General features: G+C 48.3%; 1 protein-coding gene across 5 annotated transcripts in view; it reads left to right on the top strand.

Moving 5' to 3' along the window:
• LOC143832340 (neuropeptide Y receptor type 2-like) overlaps positions 1 to 14,955 on the top strand; it is a 212,468-nt gene extending 197,513 nt beyond the window's left edge. For 3 of the 5 annotated variants that reach the window (XM_077326591.1, XM_077326589.1, XM_077326592.1), the window contains one exon: positions 11,820 to 12,666. In XM_077326591.1, coding sequence (XP_077182706.1) covers positions 11,820 to 11,999 — 180 coding nt within the window. In that variant the 3' untranslated portion in view covers positions 12,000 to 12,666. Of the gene's footprint in view, positions 1 to 11,819; positions 12,667 to 13,523 lie in introns of those variants that run through there. The other 2 variants (XR_013229206.1, XM_077326593.1) reach the window with 2 other exon arrangements.
• The last annotated feature ends 6,446 nt before the right edge of the window (positions 14,956 to 21,401 follow it).

Raw genomic sequence — 21,401 nt, 5'->3', positions numbered from 1 at the left:
ACAAACCCAAAATGTCCAGCTGTTTTCGCATCGTGACAAAGTTTTAAAACCTCTCCCCTGGCCGCTGCCGGGACAAAAAGCCTCTCGCCTTTGAAAAAGAGCCCCCCCTTCTCAGTCAGATCGGGGCGGAGGGAGTAAAATTCCGAGTCCTGTGACAACTCCTTTTGGACCCAACCCCCTGGAATGGGCGTTACAGACTTCGTGTGGCTGCGCGTCACCGCGGCCATCCCCAGTTGGGCGGGGATAAAAACTGTATCCACCAATGGGTCTCGTTTGCTGTTGTACTGGGGCAGGCGCGACAAGGCGTCTGCCAGAAAGTTCATTTTGCCAGGTAGATGTTTAAGGGAGAAGTTAAAACGAGCGAAAAACTCCGCCCATCTCATCTGCTTTGCCGAAAGCGAGCGGGGCTGCTTGAGCGCCTGGAGGTTTTTATGATCCGTCCAGACCACAAATGGCACTGTGGATCCCTCTAACCAATGCCTCCAAGTGGAAAGAGCCAATTTTACTGCAGCCGCCTCCTTCTCCCAAATTGCCCAGTTTCGTTCAGCCCCAGAAAATTTCTTTGAAAGATAGGCCAGCGGGTGCAATTTCCCATCCTCCCCCTCTTGGAGGATCACGGCCCCCATTGCCACGTCCGAGGAATCTACTTGCACGGTGAATTGCCTAGTTGGGTCCGCATGGGCCAGCACCGGTTCGGACGTAAACAACAATTTCAGTCTGTCAAACGCGTCCTGGCATGGGGGAGTCCAATGGAGGGGCGCCCCCGGACGGTTCGCTGTCTTTCCCCCTTGTTTGGTTTTCAACAAATCAGTAAGAGGCAACGCCACTTTGGCAAAATTGGGGATAAAGGTTCTATAAAAATTAGCGAACCCCAAGAAACTTTGTAATTGCCTCCTAGTACGGGGGGGTTCCCAAGCCAACAGGTCCCGCACTTTGCCCGGGTCCATTTCAATCCCAGCCTGGGAGACCCGGAAGCCCAGAAACTCCACCGCATCTTGGTGGAACTCGCATTTTGACAGTTTGGCAAACAACTGGTGCTCCCGCAAGCGGCGGAGCACTTCACGGACCAGGTTAGCATGACTCTCAACATTTTCTGAATACACAAGAATATCATCAATATAAACCAACACCCCCTGGTACAATAAATCATGCATAATTTCATTAATCATATTCATGAACACGCCCGGAGCGCCGGCGAGGCCGAACGGCATTACGGTGTACTCAAACTGCCCCAGGGGAGTGTTAAAAGCTGTCAAATATTCGTGTCCCTTCTTTATTCGGACCCGGTAATAGGCCTCCCTTAAATCCAGTTTCGTGAAGATTCGCGCCTTCCCCAGGTGGCCCAATAAGTCCTTTATCAGGGGGAGCGGGTAGGCGTTGCATGTGGAGACTGCGTTCAAACCACGGTAGTCGGTGCACAAGCGCAGTGAACCGTCTTTCTTTTTCACAAAGAGGACCGGGGCCGCCAAGGACGATGTGGCCGGTCTAATAAAGCCCCTCGCCAGGTTTTTATCCAAAAATTCCCTGAGCTCCGCCATTTCCCGCGGGCTCATGGAATAAAGTTTGGCTTTGGGGAGGGGTTCCCCTTTCTTCAATTCAATGGCACAGTCAGTTTTACGATGAGGAGGAAGTTGGTTGCACTCCACCTCCGCGAACACATCAGCAAAGTCCCGATACTCGGGAGGGAGCGCTGCCCCCCCGGATCCCAAGGCGGCCACAACCCCCGAGCTCGGGGGGCTTCGCGGTCGAGCGTGCTGCTCGCAAGCAGGAGAGGTGAATTCCACAGTCCCTTCTTTCCATTTCACTAGGGGGTCATGTTCTTTCAGCCAATCCAACCCCAACACGCAAGGAAAGGCGGAGTGAGGGGCTACCAAAGGTTGGATTTGCTCCCAATGTTTTTTTATGTCCAAGTCCATTGGGCGCGTTTTTGCCGTGGCTTCCCCTCCGGGCGCACATTTCCCATCTAATTGGGTGATTGGCAAGGGCTCTCTCAGCGGCACCTTTCCCACCCCCAAAGTCTCGGCCAGTGCCGGGCTCACTAAGGATTGGGTGCACCCCGAGTCCACGATACATCGGACTCCCACCGTTTTCCCCGACTTGGGGTTGGAGAGATTGGCGGGTAAGAGCAGCAAGGGGGAATCACTCACCGTGCGTTTGCCCCTGTTGGCGGCCTGCTGGCGGGGCGCCTTTACAGCAGACCGTCCTCGTTTCCCGACTGCGCCTCAGCTTGATCCTCGTCCTCCAGCCCGCTACTTTCCTCCGAGTCGTCCACTGCCGGTACGGCAGCCACTGGCACCAGAAGAGACTTGGCACTTTTCTTCGGAGCGGTTTTCTTGGCGGGCTGGGCTTTCGGTGGAGGGCTGCTCGCGGCCCTCGGGGTCGATACTGCTTTTGACGGGCATTGTGCGAGAAAATGCCCCGCTTGGCCGCAGCCTAAGCACAGCCCTTTTGCCATGCGCCGGGTGCGCTCAGTCGGCTCCAGTTTCGCGCGGGGCTTGACTTTCGCCGGGGTGGAAGTCTTCGCCACGGTTTTTCCAGCCAGGACCTGGACCATCGAAGCCCGCTCCAATCGATTTTCCATCTCCCCAGCCAATTGGACCCACCCGTCGACAGTAAGCGGGTCTTCCAAAAGGAGGCATTTGTCAGCCAGAGTAGGATTGAGGCCCCCCACAAACGCCAGTACGCGTTGGGGTTCGGTCCAGTCCGGCACCGAGGACGCCAGCTCTTTAAATTCCCTGGCATACTCAACCACTGACAATTTTCCTTGCCGGTGGGCTCTGAGTTTCTTCTCTGCAGTCTCCCGTTCGAACGGCTCCACGTACATCTGGCGCATGGCCCGCAGAAAATGGTTGTAGTTACGGATGGCTTGGGGATGGTAACGGTACAAGTCCACGAACCATTTGGCAGCCTTGCCTTCTAGGGCTTCCCCCACGAAGCGCACCCGCTCGGCGTCGTCATGGAAAGTGAAACCCATGTCCATCATGTAGGCCTGGAGATGCACCAGGAACGTAGGAAAATCTGCGGGGTTCCCAGAAAACTTAGCCTTGAATTTATAGGTGCTCCGCATCTCCACTCCACGGAGGTGGGGGGGTAGGCGTCCTGGGCCCCAATCCGCTGGCGCCGGGGCTGGGACCAGGGGTCTCGCACTACGGCCGATGCCTCGTCCTCTTCCCGCCGCCAATCTCGCTCGCTCTGCCACCCTCGCCGCCTCTGCTGCCCGCGCGGCCGCCGCCGCTGCTTCTCGTGCCGCTGCTGCTGCTGCCGCCTCGGCTCCCGCAACGTCCGCCGCCGCCGCCGCCGCCGCTGCTTCATCGTCTCCCCCCGCACCGTCTCCTCCGGCTCCGTCGCCGCCAGCGCCGCCTGCGTCCTCTCGCTCCTCGTCTTCGTTTTCCCTCTCCCTCTGCGCTCTCGCTCGAGCCGCCGCCTCCGCCTTGATCTCCAGCTGCGCTCTGGCCCTGGCCACCGCTTCGGCATCCGCCGCTGCTTGCGTGTCAGCCATGCCTTGCTCCCGCAGGGCAAGCCCACCGCTCGCTCTTCGCCCGCTGGTATCGTGCGCACCACCACCGAGCACTTCCTTCAACAGGCGTTGTGTCCGGCGTTTCTCCTCCGGATCCAGCCGACCCGAGAGGTCCTGCAGCCAGTTGGTCACCCTGTCCAGCTTGTACTGCAAGTCCTGTGTCTCACCCACAGGCTCCAGTCCGTAGCTAGGCAGCGCCAGGTGCTCCGGCCACAATTCGTCCCCAGTAGGGCGGTCGTACTTTGACAATCGCCTACGCTGGGTGACGTGTCGTTCCAAAAATTCCTCGGGCCCCGGGGTTGTCCCCGAGACTGCCCGCAGCATGCCCGAGCTGTACGGCCCTGCACTAGCGCCGTCGCCCTGGGAGAGGTCCCAATCCAGGCCCTCTCCCTGCTCAGAAAAAGTATGTCCCTCGCCCTGCATCTTTGCAGGTGAAAGGAGTTGTGAGATTTGACTTGATGTCAGACGCACAGGAAACTCACAACAAAACTTATTCAAAAGAAAAGAGTTTTATTGATTAGCACTATACGCACTGGACTGAAAGTCAAATCTGACCAGAGGCCAGATTTGCCCCAGCTTATCAATACATTTCTCCCGCCCAACACTTGACAGTTCCCAAGGAGGGGGGGTAGGAGAGAAAAGACATGTGTGTTACAACAACAGGATTCCATTCTCCCAGCCTTGAGAGAGGTGACAACAACCCTGTGAGCCCACAACAAGATAAAGGTTAACATAACATCACTACTCTATTTTATAGCTTACAAACTACAAGGCCAGGGCAAGCAGGCGCCAGGCCCAATCAAGCAGTATAACTGACATGGAGGAACTCAGGCTAATTTATGACAGAGATTCTACAATCCTGACAATAACAAGAAGAGATTTTTTCAGTTATGTGAGGAGCAAACGTAAAGTAAAGGAGGCAATAGGCCCACTGTTGGGTGCGGATGGACAAACTCTAACGGAGGATGCAGAGAAAGCAGAAAGGCTCAGCGCCTATTTTACATCTGTTTTTTCCCACAGGTCAAAGGGTTTAGGCACATCTAGAGATGGCAGTAGCCAAGAGATAGTGTCTGGTGGCAGGTTGACATGGACAGAGAAGTTGTCAAGAGGCATTTAGCCGCACTGAATGAGTTCAAATCCCCTGGGCCGGATGAAATGCACCCAAGAGTGCTCAAAGAACTTTCTGGAGAACTTGCACAACCCTTGTCCATCATCTTTGGGACCTCTTTAAGTACTGGAGATGTCCTGGAGGACTGGAAGAGAGTAGATGTTATTCCGATCTTCAAAAAAGGGAGGAAGGATGACCCGGGAAACTACAGAACAGTGAGTCTGACCTCTGTTATGGGTAAGATAATGAAGCAGATATTAAAGGGAGCAATCTGCAAATATCTGGAGGACAATTTGGTGACCCAAGGAAGTCAGCATGGATTTGTCTCCAACAGGTCCTGTCAGACCAACCTGGTTTCCTTTTTTGACCAAGTGACAGGTTTGCTGGATCATGGAAATTCAGTTGATGTTGTTTACTTGGATTTTAGTAAAGCTTTTGATAAGGTTCCCCATGATGTTCTGATGGATAAATTGAAGGACTGCAATCTGGATTTTCAGATAGTTAGGTGGATCGGGAATTGGTTAGAGAACCGCACTCAAAGAGTTGTTCTCAATGGTGTTTCATCAGACTGGAGGGAGGTGAGTAGCGGGGTACCTCAGGGCTCAGGGCTCGGTCCGGTACTTTTTAACATATTTATTAATGATCTAGATGCAGGGGTGGAAGGACTACTCATCATGTTTGCAGATGACACCAAATTGGGATGACTGGCAAATATTCCAAAAGATAGAGACAGAGTTCAACGAGATCTGAACACAATGGAAAAATGGGCAAATGAGAACAAGATGCAATTTAATAAAGTTAAGTGTAAAGTTCTGCATCTGGGTCAGAAAAATGAAAAGCATGCCTACTGGATGGGGGATACGCTTCTAGGTAACACTGTGTGTGAATGAGACCTTGGGGTACTTGTGGATTGTAAACTAAACATGAGCAGGCGGTGTGATGCAGCGGTAAAAAAGGCGAATGCCAGTTTGGGCTGTATCAACAGGGGCATCGCATCAAAATCACAAGATGTCACAGTCCCATTGTATACAGCATTGGTCAGACCACACCTGGAGTACTGTGTGAAGTTCTGGAGGCCTCACTTCAAGAAGGACGTAGATAAAATTGAAAGGGTACAGGGGAGAGCGATGAGGATGATCTGGGACCAAGGAACCAAGCCCTATGAAGATAGGTTGAGGGACTTTGGAATGTTCAGCCTGGAGAAAAGGAGGTTGAGAGGGGACATGATAGCCCTCTTTAAGTATTTGAAAGGTTGTCATTTGGAGGAGGGCAGGATGCTTTTCCCATTGGCTGCAGAGGAAAGGACATGCAGTAATGTGTTTAAACTACAAGTACAACAATATAGGCTAGATATCAGGAAAAAAAAATTTCACAGTCAGAGTAGTTCAGCAGAGGAATAGGCTGCCTAAGGAGGTGGTGAGCTCCCCCTCACTGGCAGTCTTCAAGCAAAGGTTGGATACACACTTTTCTTGGATGCTTTAGGATGCTTTGGGCTGATCCTGCATTGAGCAGGGGGTTGGACTAGATGGCCTGTATGGCCCCTTCCAACTCTATGATTCTATGATTCTATGTCTGACCCTTGGGGTGACGCCCTCCGGAGTTTTCATGGCAGACTCAGTACAGGGTGGCCTTGCCAGTGTCTTCCCCACTCATTACCGTTTTACCCCCCAGCAAGCTGGGTACTCATTTTACCAACCTCGGAAGGATGGAAGGCTGAGTCAACCTTGAGCCGGCTGCTGGGATCGAACTCCCAACCTCATGGACAGACAGCTTCAGATATCATGTTGGCCCCTTACCACTCTGTGCCACAAGAAGGGGGTAAGCAGTGGGGTACTTCAGGGGTCAGTTCTACATACAATTTAAAAGCTTATCTAGTAATGATCTGGAGTTGGCAGTAGGCATTGAAGTAGCTAAGTTTGAGGATAACACAAAATTGTTCAGGGCAGTGAGAACCAGTATTCCATACAGATTTCTTGCAGCTGGGCAAGTGGGCATCAACTTGGCAAATGAGGCTCAATGTGGGCAAGTGTAAAGTAATGAATATTGGAACCACAATCTTAATTATAAATACGTTGATGAACTTGGGACAGGTGGTAAATGACAGGAGTCTTGGAGTCACAGTAGATAATTAGTTGCATATGTCAACTCAATGTGTGACTGCAATAAAAAGGCTATTTTGGGGATTATTAGGAAGGGGACTGAAAACAAATCAGCTGGTATCATAATATTCCTCACTGCACCTCAAAAAGGATTGGAAAGGGGGGGGGAAAAGGGCAACTAAAAATTAAGGGGATGGAACACTTTCCCTATGAAGAGGTTAAAGAGATTTGGGCTCTTTAACTCATTGAAATGATAATTGAGGACATGATAGAGGTTCACAGTATTATGCATGGGATAGAGAATACAGAGAAAAAAAATACCTTGCTCCCTTTCTCACAATACAAGATCTTGTGGACACTCAATAAAATTCATGAGCAATAGGTCAGGAACAGATAAAAGGAAGTAACTCTTCATCTGAAGAGTAATTAACACATACAATTCGTTGCCAAAGGAGGTGATGGCAGCTAAAAACATAGATTCAAGAGGGGATTGGATAAATATATGGAGCAGAGGTCCATAAGTGGCTATTAGCTGCAAGGTATAGAAGGAACACTATGTCTGGGGTAGTGATGCTGTGTATCTTGGTGCTTGGGTGACCACAGCAGGAGGGCTTCTGGAGTTCCATCCCCATTGGTGGATTTCTAGATGGTACATGGGTTTTGATGATACCTGGGTGACACAGAGTATTGAATTGGTTGGGCCATTGGTCTAGTCCAACATGGTTTTTTTATGTTCTTACTAGTATTGGTGTGGAGAGCAAATGAAATTCCCATTTCATTCACTGTTTACATTCCACTACCGGGGTAGGCAAACCACCCCGTATTGAGTCTGCCATGAAAACGCTGGAGGGCGTCACCCCAAGGGTCAGACATGACCCGGTGCTTGCACAGGGGATACCTTTACCTTTACCTTTACCGGGGTAGGAGTATTCTGAAAAGCATATGCCTCATTGATGAAGTGCATGCTCAGTTGTTCTAGATAAAAGGTTCACGTGTTCTATTTTCATGGCCTTCCTCCTTCATTACTTGTATTTTCTTTCTTGATATAGTGAACATGCATCACTATATCTGCACATTATTATTTGGACAGACACATCACTAATTTATAGTTCCTTTTTGATTGGCAAAATATTTTTTTTCTTTAAGGTTATTTTGCTATGTTGTATCCATCTATTGCAATGTATACTAGTTTCTCTGAAATCCCAGCTTTCAGTTTTTGAAAACAAAGTAAAAGGAATAGAGATTTACTTTTAAAAAAGAAGAAGAAGAAAGCTAAGCATTGTGGGGAAGAAGTAGATTGTTTATTTATTTATTTATAATTGGACTTATATACCGCCGTTCGCCAAAAGGTCTCATGGCAGTTCACAATAAGATATAAAATCAAAGTAAAATCACATAAAATTCCATAAATTTTTTTTTATTACAATAAAAATATGGCATTCTATTCTATAACTTTCCCCACGTTCCCCGCTTGTTCAGAGAGAGGTCGGACGTTAATTCTGTAAGAGAGAGAGGAGAGAAACTGGACGATGGATTAGGGATCTTGAATGGAACCTGGGCTCTGCCCTGGCCTCAACCATATGCCTGGTGGAAGAGCTCTGTCTTAAAGGCCCTGCAGAAAGATGGTAATTCCGACAGGGCCCTTAGCTCCTCCAGGAGCTCATTCCACCAGGTTGGGGCCAGGACCGAAAAGGCCCTGGCCCTGGTCGAGGCCAGGCAAACGTCCTGGAGGTCCGGGACAGTCAGTAGATTCATACCCGCAGAGCGGAGAGCCCTGCGGGGGGCATAAGCAACCAAACGTAGGACCCAAGCCGCGTATGGCCTTAAAGGTTAATACCAACACCTTAAACTTGACCCAGAAACAGACTGGTAACCAATGAAGATGACGGAGTACCGGCTGAATATGGATCCTCCAAGGTGTCCTAGTGAGGATCCTAGCTGCCGCATTTTGTACCAGCTGTAACTTCCGGATCAGAGTCAACAGTAGGCCTGCGTAGAGCGAATTACAGTAGTCTAGTCTGGAAGTGACCGTTGCATGGATCACAGTGGCTAGGTGTTCCGAGGACAGGGAGGGCACTAGTAGCCGGGCCTGGCGAAGATGAAAAAAAGCCGTCTGGGCTACTTTCGTGACTTGAGCCTCCATAGACAGGGAGGAATCAAAAGTCACTCCCAAGTTCCTGACCACTGGTGTAGATGTTAATTGTACACCATTGAGACATGGGAGGCGCGCTTCCTGATCCTGCCCTCTTCTGCCCAGCCAAAGTACCTCTGTCATGGAGGGGTTGAGTTTCAGGCGACTCTGCCTGAGCCATCCAGCCACTGCTTCCAAACAACTGGCGAATGTATCTGGGGGGGAGTCTGGCCGGCCGCCCATTAGGGCGCATGTAGATGTTGAACAACGTGGGGGAGAGTACCGCCCCCTGTGGAACCCTACAGGGGAGCTCACAGGGATCCAATAGTTCATCCCCCACTGCCACCCTCTGAGTCCGGTTCCAGAGGAAGGAGGGCAGCCATTGCAGCGCAGTCCCCCTAATTCCAGTCCCAGCGAGGCGGTGAACCAATAGCTCATGGTCGACCACATCAAATGTGGCCGACAAATCTAATAACACAAGAATGACGGACCCGCCTCAATCCAGCTGGCGTCGGATATCATCCATCAGAGTGACCAGCACAGTCTCCACATCATGGCCAGGATGGAAACCAGACTGGTATGGGTTGAGGGCCGAGGTTTCCTCCAAGAAATCTAGGAGCTGGTCTGCTGTGGCCCGCTCTACTACCTTCCCTAGAAACGCAAGATGCAAGACAGGGCGGTAGCTGGTGGGGTCCCGCCCGTCCAGCGATGGTTTTTTCAGCAGAGGGCAAACCACGGCTTCCTTAAGCCCCCTGGGGAACTCTCCAGATGTCAAAGATAGGTTGATAATCTCCCTCAGGGGGCCTCCTATCCGTTGGTCGTCCTGTTTAAGGAACCAGGATGGACAGGGATCCAAGGGGCACGTGGTAGCCCTCCCTGATCCTAGGAACTTGTCCACTTCAGTTAGAGAGCTGCCTGAAGCCATCAAACACTAACCCCCTTGGCAGCCACGGAGCTTCCAGTTCACTAACTGTATCAATAGTGGCAGGCAGGTCGTGGCGGAGTGATAGAACCTTATCCGCAAAATAGCTTGAAAATGCCACACAGCTCAGATCCAATTCTCTTAATTTTGGGCGTCCTTCTTCGAGGGCGGTAAGTGATCTAATCACTCTAAACAGTTGTGCTGGGTGAGAGCTTGCGGACACGATTTCCGCAGTGTAGGAGTCTCGTTTCGCCGCTTTCACCGCGTTCTCATACGCCATCATAAGTGTGCGATGAGTTGTCTGTCACTTCATCGCGAGTCTTCCTCCACACTCGCTCAAGCCGTCTCACTTCCTTCTTCCTCTCCCAGAGCTCCTGGGAAAACCACGGAGCCTGTTTGAGGCGAAGGTGGAGAGGGCACCTAGGAGCAATCTTGTCGATAGCGGCCATCAGGCGGGACTGCCAGTCTTCCACCAAGGGTGACAACGAGTTGCCGGAAGGCATCGGGTCCCGCAGGGCATTCAGGAATCTCTGGGATTCCATAAGTCTCCGCGGGTGGACCAAAATATGTCCAGCACCCAAACGGGGAGGGGGTGGCATCTTAAGTCGAATCTTCAGGGCATGGTGGTCTGATCATGAAATGATGTTATTTGCCATCAGATCTACCGCTACTCCTGCACCAAAGACCAAATTGAGGGTGTGACCGGCCTGATGAGTGGGACCAGCAACAAATAGCGAAAACCCTAGTGTCTCCATGGCAGACACCAGGTCCAGGCCATGACCTGAAGGTGGCGCAACCGCATGGACGTTGAAGTCCCCCAGGACCAAAAGTCTTGGGTACTGCAACGTCCAGACAGTCACCGCCTCCAGCAGGTCTGGCAGGGTGTCCAGCTGGGCAGTGGGTGCTCGGTACACCAACCAGATCGCCACGTTCTCGACCGATTCCCACTCTAGGCCGACACACTCAATCCCTGGGATCGAAGGCGCAGATAGGGCCCTGAAGCATAAGGACTCTCTGACCAAGATTGCCACTCCCCCTCCCCTCCCATGGCGCCGGGGTTGATGTAGGTCCGAAAAGCCGGCTGGCGTGAGTTCTTTCAAGGCTACTGTCTCGCCTTTGCGCACCCAGCTTTTGGTCACACAAGCCGAGTCCACCTCATGCCTTGCAAAATATTCCTGCAAGGTAGAGGACTTGTTATTAATTGACCTGACGTTGCATAAGATCAACACCGGTTCCACCCTAGCCCTCTCCCCCACAAACCTGGGGATGGGATGGAGATTTGAAGGGCAGCGTCCATATCGACCAGGCCAACGGCCGTGGAAATTCCATGGCTGAGGCCTTTGTGGATCCACGTACGCCGCTGCCCCCCTATTATTGAATCTCCTCCCACCACTTTGGTTGCCTTGGCCCAGAATCACTGGAATCCTAGTCCCAGGCTGGATCCCTGGCTCAGCATCCCCTCTCTCTTCCATAGACCTCATCTCGGTAGAGCAGTTCCTAGCTAGACTGACTAATAACCCTAGCTGACTAAACTACCCTCCCACCCACATCCCACCCAACCCCAAAAAGAAAAGAATCCCACCCTCAACCCACCCCTAACTACAGCTAGTACCCTCCAAAGGGAGTAGGGATTATGCTGATCCAGCTGGGTCCTCCAGCTGCTCTCTTTCAGCTCTTCCCCCTCCCAATCTTTAAAATCCCTCTCTCTGGCTAACAGTCCTGCAGGAGATGTTCTCTCTTCAGCCAGGAAGTGGTGCTGAGCGGCAATATCTTCCCCTCTTCCATTCACAACAGAGTTCCAATACCTGGAAGCTGTGCTTAGTCTTAACAGGAACGTTGGCACCATTCAATCGGCACGGATAAATGTGCCAACTCCAGTCCTCCCGGCTCCACCGTTGCTGACGAGAACTGGGTCAGTCACATACGATCTTAAGGAGGAATCCTGCTGAGCTTCCAGCCCTTTGAACCCTTGTTCCAATAGATCTGTATTGTACTATAATACCATTTTTATACTGTTGATTTTTTTTTAATCCTGAAAATAGGTCTACAATGACATGTTGGAGAATGGTGGCCATGGCAGGCCAGGGCAAGGAAAGTACAGGGAAAGATACTGCCCTTGCATCACAGAAAAAATGAAAACCACACAAAGAATCATCACCATGTGGAAAGAGGCAAGGAAGGAGTCTCTCTTTCTCACAAAGTCTGCAGTCAATATGATCTAATAAAAATTCTGTTGCCTTCTTTAACATTCACCAACGAATGAACGAACAAACAAATTCCTTACGAACATGCTGGATCTTGCCATGAAGCACCCCTAACATCTTGAAGTTTTAGAAAAAAGTATATATTCTTCAATTTCACCTGCTTCTAAATGAAATATATTGCTCCTATCTACAAACATAACTATTATGACTTTCCACAAGACATGTTGAGCACTGTAGTTGCTAGGGTTTCAGAGAATTACTAAATATTAATATGTTGCCACTCTTTTCCAAACTAAAGTTTCCATAGTTCTCTGGAGAGAGGGAATGGTTATCGAACAATGGGATATTGAACATTAGCACTGCTATTGGCTATACTTGTACAAAAAGCATGGAAATTAGACATTCCTGGAAGTTAGGGCCATGAAGTATCCCTACAGAGGTGCAAGAGTTGTTGTGCCTCCTATGTAACTTGGCTTTTTAGACAATAGTGAGATGAAACTAGAATGATAAGATCAGGAATGGTGTTTTCATTCCATGTACTGGGTCTATGGGTCCTCTACTCCCTAATGAATTACTTTTGGGGGAGAAGAAGGTATCAGAATGTGTTACAGTGCTAGAAAGTGAATAAAAATATCGCTCCATTTCAAAGTTAGGGATACCTTGATCCCCAGAACCTTTGCACCATGCCATCCATTTATTTTTCACAGGCATTTATTTACTTCGTGTATATCCCAAGTGGGGACCCAAAGCAGTTTACATCATTCTCCTCTCCGCATTTTTATCCTCACAACAATTCTGTGAAATAGATTAGGTTGAGAGAATGTGATTGGCCCAAGGTCACCAAGTGAGCTTCTGTGACAGAATGAAAATTCTAGTCAAACAGTCTAACCATTGTACTACACTGAGAGATGTCACCTTCACCTGATCATCTTCCACTGAGAGCCTGGGGTTAGACTAGGATTTGGAAGACTTGGGCTCAAATTCCCACTCAGCCACAGAAACTTGTGGAGCAATCTTGGGCCAGTCACATGCCCTTGGGACTATTGTGAGAATAAAATGGAAACAAGGGAAATTATGTAAGCCACTTTTAGTCCACAGGAGGGGAAAGTCGGCATATAAACCAACAAATAAACAGCAGACACAAATATAGTTTGTACCTTTCGTCCAACCTGTTCAATAGCCCCTATCATATTTGTTTTCATCAAATATGTCAGAAGACATGAGGTTTTTTGGTGAGGAAAGAATTGCAATGAAGTATTTAGCATGATACTGAAACAATAAGTGACAAGTTACATCATTGTATACATTGTACATACACATGCACAATCAAAACATCTGCACCACTGTCTGTGCTAGTTCTGGTTTGCACTTCAGTAACACACTATCACTGGCTGTCTCGGAGAGGTGAACAGCAAAATCTATAAAATTGAACAATAAAATAAATTTCACGGAGATGCCTGTAGATAATAGATAAAATTAATATTAAACAATGACATATGAAAATTTTGTAACTTAGAAAACATTTATCTTCCATTTACCCAGGGCTGTCAAACAAAGTATTAAAGCGGCAAAGACTTACCTCCAGCAGTCATTGATGCGGCAGAAGAGCCAGGCGGTTAGAAGGACATCCTGAGGTGACAAGCCTGGTGGAACACAGGGCGGGCACAGTGAATGCACGCCACGTCTGTGACATGGACTGGGAGGCGTGAGCCTGGGGGTGCCTTAAAAGGTGCCATGTGCAAGGGGCCCAACCTCTTTACTGAACTGCCGCTGGAACAACTCCTCTCCCACCCACCCAGTTATATAGGCTAATACTGTGTATATTAAAATGGCCACTGTCAAATGTTTTTTAATTGTATTTCATCACAGCTGGCAGCTTTGGCATGGGATGGAGCCTGTTTGGGGGGAGTTCAGTCTCTGCATCGGACTCCTCAGATTAGAGACCTCCTTATTAGATGGCAGATCTGTGAGAGGGCTGGCCCAGCAGGAGAGGTATGGGGCTCACAGTGCCAGGTAGCCTGGGGTGGGACCCAGAGAGGTGGGTGCCTCCTTGGCACCCCAGGGTTTATAGCACTGGGTGGCCTGGGGTGGAGCCAAGGGAAGTGTGCGCTTTCTCTTGGCACCCCAGGTGGACACTTTCCTTGGATGGGATCCCAGCAGCAAGGGGACCTGTGTTCCCAGCGGGAGAACTGGGTGGGCCCCAGGGTATCGCTGGGGTCCAGGTTCTTGTGGTCAGCAGACTGCAAGTCAAGCTCCCTCTCCCATGCTGTGCCAGCACTCCTGTGGAGTTAATTATAAAGCTGTGGCCTTGTTTAAGCCAACAACAATGTGTGCACGTCTTCCTTGAGCCCAAGGTGCCCTCCTGCAAGTCAATGAGGTACAAAACATAGTGCAGAAGCACAATACATTCTGCTGTCATTCCAAAATTGTTTTCCTCCTTGAGAGGAACTGAAAAGAATTTGAATCTAGATTGTTGAGGAAATGTATATACATCTCCTCATTCCAGAAGCAACAGGCAAAAGCCTAAGGTTTAGTTGAGTTAAAATTATAATAACAGTAGGATTGTTGGGCACTATCTGATTTTAAAGTGCAATTAAATTACCATATGTTAAATAAATCCAGTTCTATTTTAATGCTTTTATCTCAGGAGGCAGAAATAACCTATTGGCTCCATCTCATCCTGTGACATTTTTTTTTTGCATTAGCATTAACATCTGTCTCTTTTTTATATATCTTTGAGTTGATGCCAGCCAGAGAAGCATATTTTTTTAACTTTGCTATCAAAAGGAGCTTGATTTGTGTAGCAGTCTTAAAAGCTTGTCACTTGCGTAATAGGAATCCTGTCCTCGACCAAGTAGAATCCTCCCAAATTTCAAAAATAAGACCAGACATACCTCCATTTTTATTTTTAAAGTGAGAGAGATTGGCAGGGTTTCAGTATAATAAGCAAAGCCTAGTTTTCAGGGTTTGGCAGTTCAACTGCCATTTGTTTTCATGCCAGGACTCAGGTTTTGGTGTGTAAAAGTGGGACGGGCAGACAAGAAATCCAGTAATAAAAATAAGAAATAAAAGTTCTGCCTCATGATAAATCAGCGTCTTTCAGTCTTCTCCAGTATTTCTATCGATTGTACTGATTGGTTCTCATACTGTAAAGGCACAATCAGAGGTAAGCTATTCTTTACAAAAGCAAGAACTCATTGCATTTTGTATTAATGCATTAATCCCTTTCTGATGTTTCAAGCCTAAGGTTGTCAACCTCCTAGTAGGGCCTGAAGATCTCCTGGAATTACAACTGATCTCCCGACTACAGAGATCAGTTTCTCTGGAGAAAATGGCTGCTTTGTATGGTGGACTCTAAGGCATTATAACCGGCTGACATTGTTACCCTTCCCAACCATGGTGTCCCTAGGTCTGCCTCTAGATCTCCATGAATTTTCCAGCCCAAAGTTGAGAACCCTAGCCAAATGCTAGGAAACGTTGAGCTTTGAATTAACAAATTTCTTCCTGTTTCATTTCTGGCAATGTTAGAGCTCTGTCTTCCATATGGGGAAGTGATTTTGGCAGTCAATGAATTACTAGGGGCCATACCGCACAGATTCTTTGTAGCAGGAGTGTGGCAAATTGAAATCGCTACTAATTTGCAGTTATGCACAACGTCGTTGACAATCTGCCATATTCCTGAAACCGATCCACAAAAAGCGCTTCGTTGTAGCGCTTTCAGGGAAATCCCAAAAAGTGGATTCACCCTCCGGAAAGCGCTACACTCTTGCAACCAATCTGCAACACTAGCGGGAAAGTTCTGTGCATTACCATTGTTGCGGTTTCTGCAAAGGCCCTCCCCCTGGCTCTCTCCTCTGATCTTCCGGCGAAGCGATCACCATTTTTTTTCTCGGAGCGAGCGGAGATCAATGCACTGGCGAGCCTTTGTTTACCCAGCGAGGCTTCCCTGGCTGCAGTCCCTCCCCAGAGCTGTTTTAAGTCACCGAGCACCAAGCACCACACAGCCCAGTTTGCTGGTTTATTTTCCCTTTATTTTTCCCTTTATTTTCGGCTGAAAATCGCGCCCGTGCGGGGGGGGGGTATTTTTTTTCACTCGGGGGGAGCATGGCAACGATGAAATGGCAGCTCAAACACCACCTGCTAGCTAGATTGGTCTCGTTGCAACGAATCAACGCAGATTAGTTGCAACGTGTGTGTTTTTTTAAAAAAACCTGCCTTAAAGGGAAAGGGGCTTTTCAGGAGCATGATAATGGCCGCCCATTGGCTGCTTGTTTGATTGATGGATAGGGGCGGGACAAAGCTCGGCAATATCACTTCCTGGCTAGCGATTTTTGCCGAGACCGGAAACCTGTGGGAAACAATAGAAACGCAACTGCATTGAAATGCAACACTACAAAGGCAGGTATGCATAACGACGAATTCCACTATTTTAAATGGTGTTTTTTTATTCCGCAACCAATTTGCAACATAGATCCTGGTGCGGAATGGCCCTAGTAATTCCATGAGAACTGTGGGCCCCATCTAGAGGCTGGGAAGACAAAGAGGTAAATTCCAGTTCTAAATCTGTGGTCTAGTTACGGACTTCAGAATAAGTTTGTAAAGAAATGGCTTCTTGGTAAACAGGTAACACAGAAACAATAGTAAATTAAAAAACCTGACAAACACCATCTAGTAATGGCTCCCCTTTCCTTATTAATTAGAGGCAGAATTCTCACCCTATCATAGTGAGTGGGGATGGTCCATTTATTTTTGGTGGGACTAGGATATGACTCAGCTACCACACAATAACATCACATTCCATTTATATGGCCATTTATCTTCCTAAGGCTCAGAGAGTATTTTTTTTAAAGGAGGCTTAAAGGAGTGGAAACTATTCTGTCTCATGCATAAACATTTCACAAAGCAATTTAATACTCACTAATGCTTGTCAAAATAAAGCCATGCATTCAGCTACATCTACAAGAGATCCAAGTGCACTAGGATAGCTAGAAAAAGAAATGAGTTTCCTATGAACTAGCCAAAGGTCTTGTTCTTTGACATTATATACAAAGCATTTGGATATGGTTGAAACAATCTGAATTAGCTTGTAACCGGAGGAGCCTAACCAAGTACCCACACATAAACTATAATTTTTTACATTTTAAATAAAAATCTAATTAAAAGGCTGTTTTGGACCATGACAGGAATACAGTATAACATTCTAAATATGATATGACCTGTAGATGAATCTGAATACTTGTAGAGTTGACCACGGACTGAGAAAAAGTGTTTGTTTCAATTTGTGGGGTGCCTGGTTCATGAATTGTCATGAACTTTTACATGCCAAACAAACTGGTTTGGCTTGTGACGTTCATGATGCAGTGTGCTAGAGTCCCCAAACTCTCAAGGGGTCACCCCGACTCTACCTTTTCTCCAAGTTTGCTGAGGACTGTATTTACAAGATCTGAGTTATGGGGTCCCAAAGAAAGTGCCCTAGGAAAATGCTTTCTGGGGAAATGATGGATGCAGGTTCAGGAGGTTTCAGAGAATATATAGAACAAGACCCTGGTGTAAACTGCACGGAGCTTTTATTCCAACCCCAGATCGATTCAGTCCCTGCCCTCTACACAGAATGCGATTTCCGTTTGGATTTTGGCTGATTTAAAATTTCCTTCTGCAGCAAGAAGGATTGATCCGGTGTGACCCTACCTTTATTGTGCAATATCTCAGAGTGCTTTTAATCCTCAATATCCATTTGGGAAAGAAAGCTCCGTGGTAGAGAACCTCTGATAGGCTACACCTGGTCATGTGACACGCTTGCCTTAAAAGAGAAGCCCCTAATTTCTCTCAATTTCTGTCGGTCCTGGATTTTTCCTCCCTCCTCTGCCTTTTTCGATCTTCTTCCCCTCCCCTCCAAGAAAAGAAAGAAAGAGGCTTGGCTTCCTCCCCCCTTCTGAACTACCCTAACCACGTGCAGAAGACTTTCCTGTTTCAATGGGGAGGCAGGGGGAGAGGAAGAATCGAGTTCAAAGCGATCTGAATTCAACAGGATTGACAATGGAATAAAGAAAGTAAGTGCAAACTCTGCCCCTGTGTAAGCTAGAGACACCAAACACACAGGAGACTTCTCCATGCTGCTCCTCTCCATGCCATAAAATTTGTATGCAGATTACACTTTGGGAGGGTCTAGGATATGGTTCCCAAAGACGATGTACCTAGTAAAGTGCTTTTAAGGGAAATATCAGGTGCAAGTTCAAAGGTGTATAGAATGGACCCTCTACATTACATTTCTGGGGTCCCAGTTATGAATCCTCAGAAAAGGGTCATTTTGACAGGCACAGGTCCAGGAGGTTCAATAGTATATAGCAGGGGTAGTCAAACTGCGGCCCTCCAGATGTCCATGAACTACAATTCCCAGGAGCCCCTGCCAGCAAATGCTGGCAGGGGCTCCTGGGAATTGTAGTCCATGGACATCTGGAGGGCCGCAGTTTGACTACCCCTGCTATATAGAATGGATCCTGGGCAAGCTAGAGATACCAAAATGGCAAGGGATCTCCAGCGAACTGTCCTCTACCTGCCCTTCAAGATTGGTGAGGATTGGATTTATAGGGTCTGAGGTACTTCCCCAAAAGTAGGTGGCCCCAGGAAAGTGCTTTCTGGGGGAAATGACAGGCAGTCATTTCTAGGGGCCATTCCGCACCGGGATCCATGTTGCAAATTGTTTGCGGAACGAAAAACCGCCATTTTAAATACTGGATATCGTCATTATGCATACCTGCCTTTGTAGTGGAATCCAGTTGCGTTTCTATCGTTTCCCACAGGTTTCCGGTCTCGGCAAAAATCGCTAGCCAGGAAGCGATATTGCTGAGCTGTGTCCTGCCCCTGGCTGTCAAGCAGCCAATGGGCGGCCGTTATCATACTCCCAAACAGCCCCTTTCCCTTTAAGGAAGGTTAAACGAAGGGGGAGGGACTTTGCAGAAACCGCAACAATGGTAACGCACAGAACTTTTCCGCTAGTGTTGCAGATTGGTTGCAGGAGTGTAGCGCTTTCCGGAGGGTGAATCCACTTTTTGGGATTTCCCTGAAAGCGCTACAATGAAGCGCTTTTTGCAGATCGGTTTCAGGAGTGTTGCAGATTGTCAACGACGTTGTGCATAACGGCAAAACTGTAGCGATTTCAATTTGTAACCATTGTGCTATTTTGGACGAATGCGGAATGGCCCTAGGGATTGGCACTGTGACAGAACAGTCCTGCTCTGGCCTGCAGGCCCTGTTCCACTGTGCTTTCCTGGGTTTAACCAATACCTGGAGGGACTTTTTTCTCCCTCTGTTCAACCACTGCCACCACATGATCTTTGCAGGAATAGTCCACTGGGAGAATCACTATTCCCAGCTTCCCTTCCAAGTTCTGAGGCCTTGCCTCTGTGTTTCCTACTACCCAGAGCCTGGCTACCACAGGCATGGCTTACTGTCTTGTGCATCACTGACTGCCGTCCTCTTCCTCTGCGCGTTCCTTTCAAAATACTGTGCCCAAGACAGTGGAGGTCTAGGTAGTATTGAGAACCACTAAGAGGAGTTACGAAGTATTTGTAAAAAAGAAAATGTTTACACATACACTTAGCACAGTACCAGATTGAGCAAGGGATTAAAAAATGAGTAAAATGCAGGTCATCTGTCCCTCCCTTTATCCATGCCCAATCAGATGTTAAATATGACAGGCTCCTTAGACTTTCTAAAGTCACAGATTTTTACAGGAGTTCCATTGCCTTCAAGCCTCTGTCAGATATGTAGCTCAGCACATGGAACTGACCACCTCCTCCAGATCACAGGGTTTTTCTGCATGTGATAAATATAGTGAAATGCTTACCTAATGTAGTTGTTATATTCTGGCTGCTCCGCATGACGTCCCCACATCCAGTGTCTGGGCAGCACACTGCTTGCTATATCCTCCATTTTAAAGTGTGAGTTCAGAAATCGTATAAAGTGAATTCACCAACCTATAAGGCATGTTGCTCTCTTCCACCATTTCCAGCAGCGTATGCGGAGGGTGAGATGCACAAAAAGGCGGCAGACAAAGGTGAGACAGCAAAAAGTTGAAGAGGGGCTGGGAAGCGTGAAAAAATTTAGCATTTGGCCATTCAGCTGGTGTAACACTATTTTTACTGATATGTGGAAATGCCCTAGGTTAATATTCTGGTCTGCTTCAATGGAATCAGCACCTAAAAGCCCCCTTCCTCCTTGCTCTCACAAGTTTTATCTTCACTCTTTCACCTTCCTCTGAGTAGGTCAAAGAAACATTTCTTGAAATCTCCAGGCTTTTCTTCCTGAAGCCTTTGTAGTCTTAATTCCTCCAAGTCTCTGTTCCCTATTTGAAGGGGGTGGGTCCGTACCATCCTATTGTTTCTAGCTATACATATTCGTATTTCTTCATGACAGGAAGCACGCCTACCTACCCTGGCAGGGACACAACTTACCATCGCGCCCCAGGCCAGGAACTTGGGTGTGACCATTGACGCCTCCCTGACTATGGAGACGCAGGTCAAGAGAGTAGCCGGCCAGGCATTTTTCCACCTTCGCTAGGCCTGACTACTGTCCCTACCTGTCCCCTGAACACTTAGCCACAGTGATCCATGCAACGGTCACCTCCAGAATAGATTTCTGTAACTCGCTCTATGTGGGCCTACCCTTGTCCTTGATCCAGAAACTCCAGCTAGTGCAAAACGCAGCTGCTAGGGTCCTCACCGGCACATCTTGGAGGCCCACATCCAGCCGGTGCTGAGGCAGCTGCATTGGTTGCCAATTGCTGTCCGGATCCGGTTCAAGGTTTTGGTTTTAACCTTTAAGGCTTTACGTGGGTTGGGACCCACATACCTGAGGGACCGCCTGTTGCCCTATGCCCCCCGCAGGGCCTTGCGCTCTGTGGGTGAAAATCTTCTGGTCGTTCCCGGCCCTAGGGAAGCACGCCTGGCCTTTTCGGTCCTGGCCCTGACCTGGAGGAACGAGCTCCGGGGAGAGCTGCAGGCCCTGCGGGATCTTTCAACATTCCGCAGGGCCTGCAAAATGGAGCTCTTCCGCCAGGTATATAGTTGAGGCCGGGGCTGGTAAGATAGATCTATGCTCTCCCACCGGGATCTGGGATCTGAAGTGAACATCATCGGGACCTCCTTCTCCACCCGCTAGTAGTGGGGGGGGAGTTGGGTTTTACTGATTTTCCGCCATGTTGGTAATGTTTTTATGTCTTTTAATCGGGTTTTAATGGGGATTTTAAGACACTGTAACCCGCCACGAGCCGTAAGGGAGTGGCGGGAAACAAATCTAATAATAATAATAATAATAATAATAATAATAATAATAATAATAATAATAATAATAATAATAATAAAGAGTGGCTAAGGCTTGGGGATGGAAAGCAATTGAACTCCCCCCCTCCATTCTCTGCTC

The sequence above is a fragment of the Paroedura picta genome, chromosome 3 (genome assembly GCF_049243985.1).
Source record: "Paroedura picta isolate Pp20150507F chromosome 3, Ppicta_v3.0, whole genome shotgun sequence".
NCBI classification, from domain to species: Eukaryota; Metazoa; Chordata; class Lepidosauria; order Squamata; family Gekkonidae; genus Paroedura; species Paroedura picta.
Note: the sequence above shows the minus strand (reverse complement) of the source record. Positions and strands in the feature narration are given on the sequence as shown.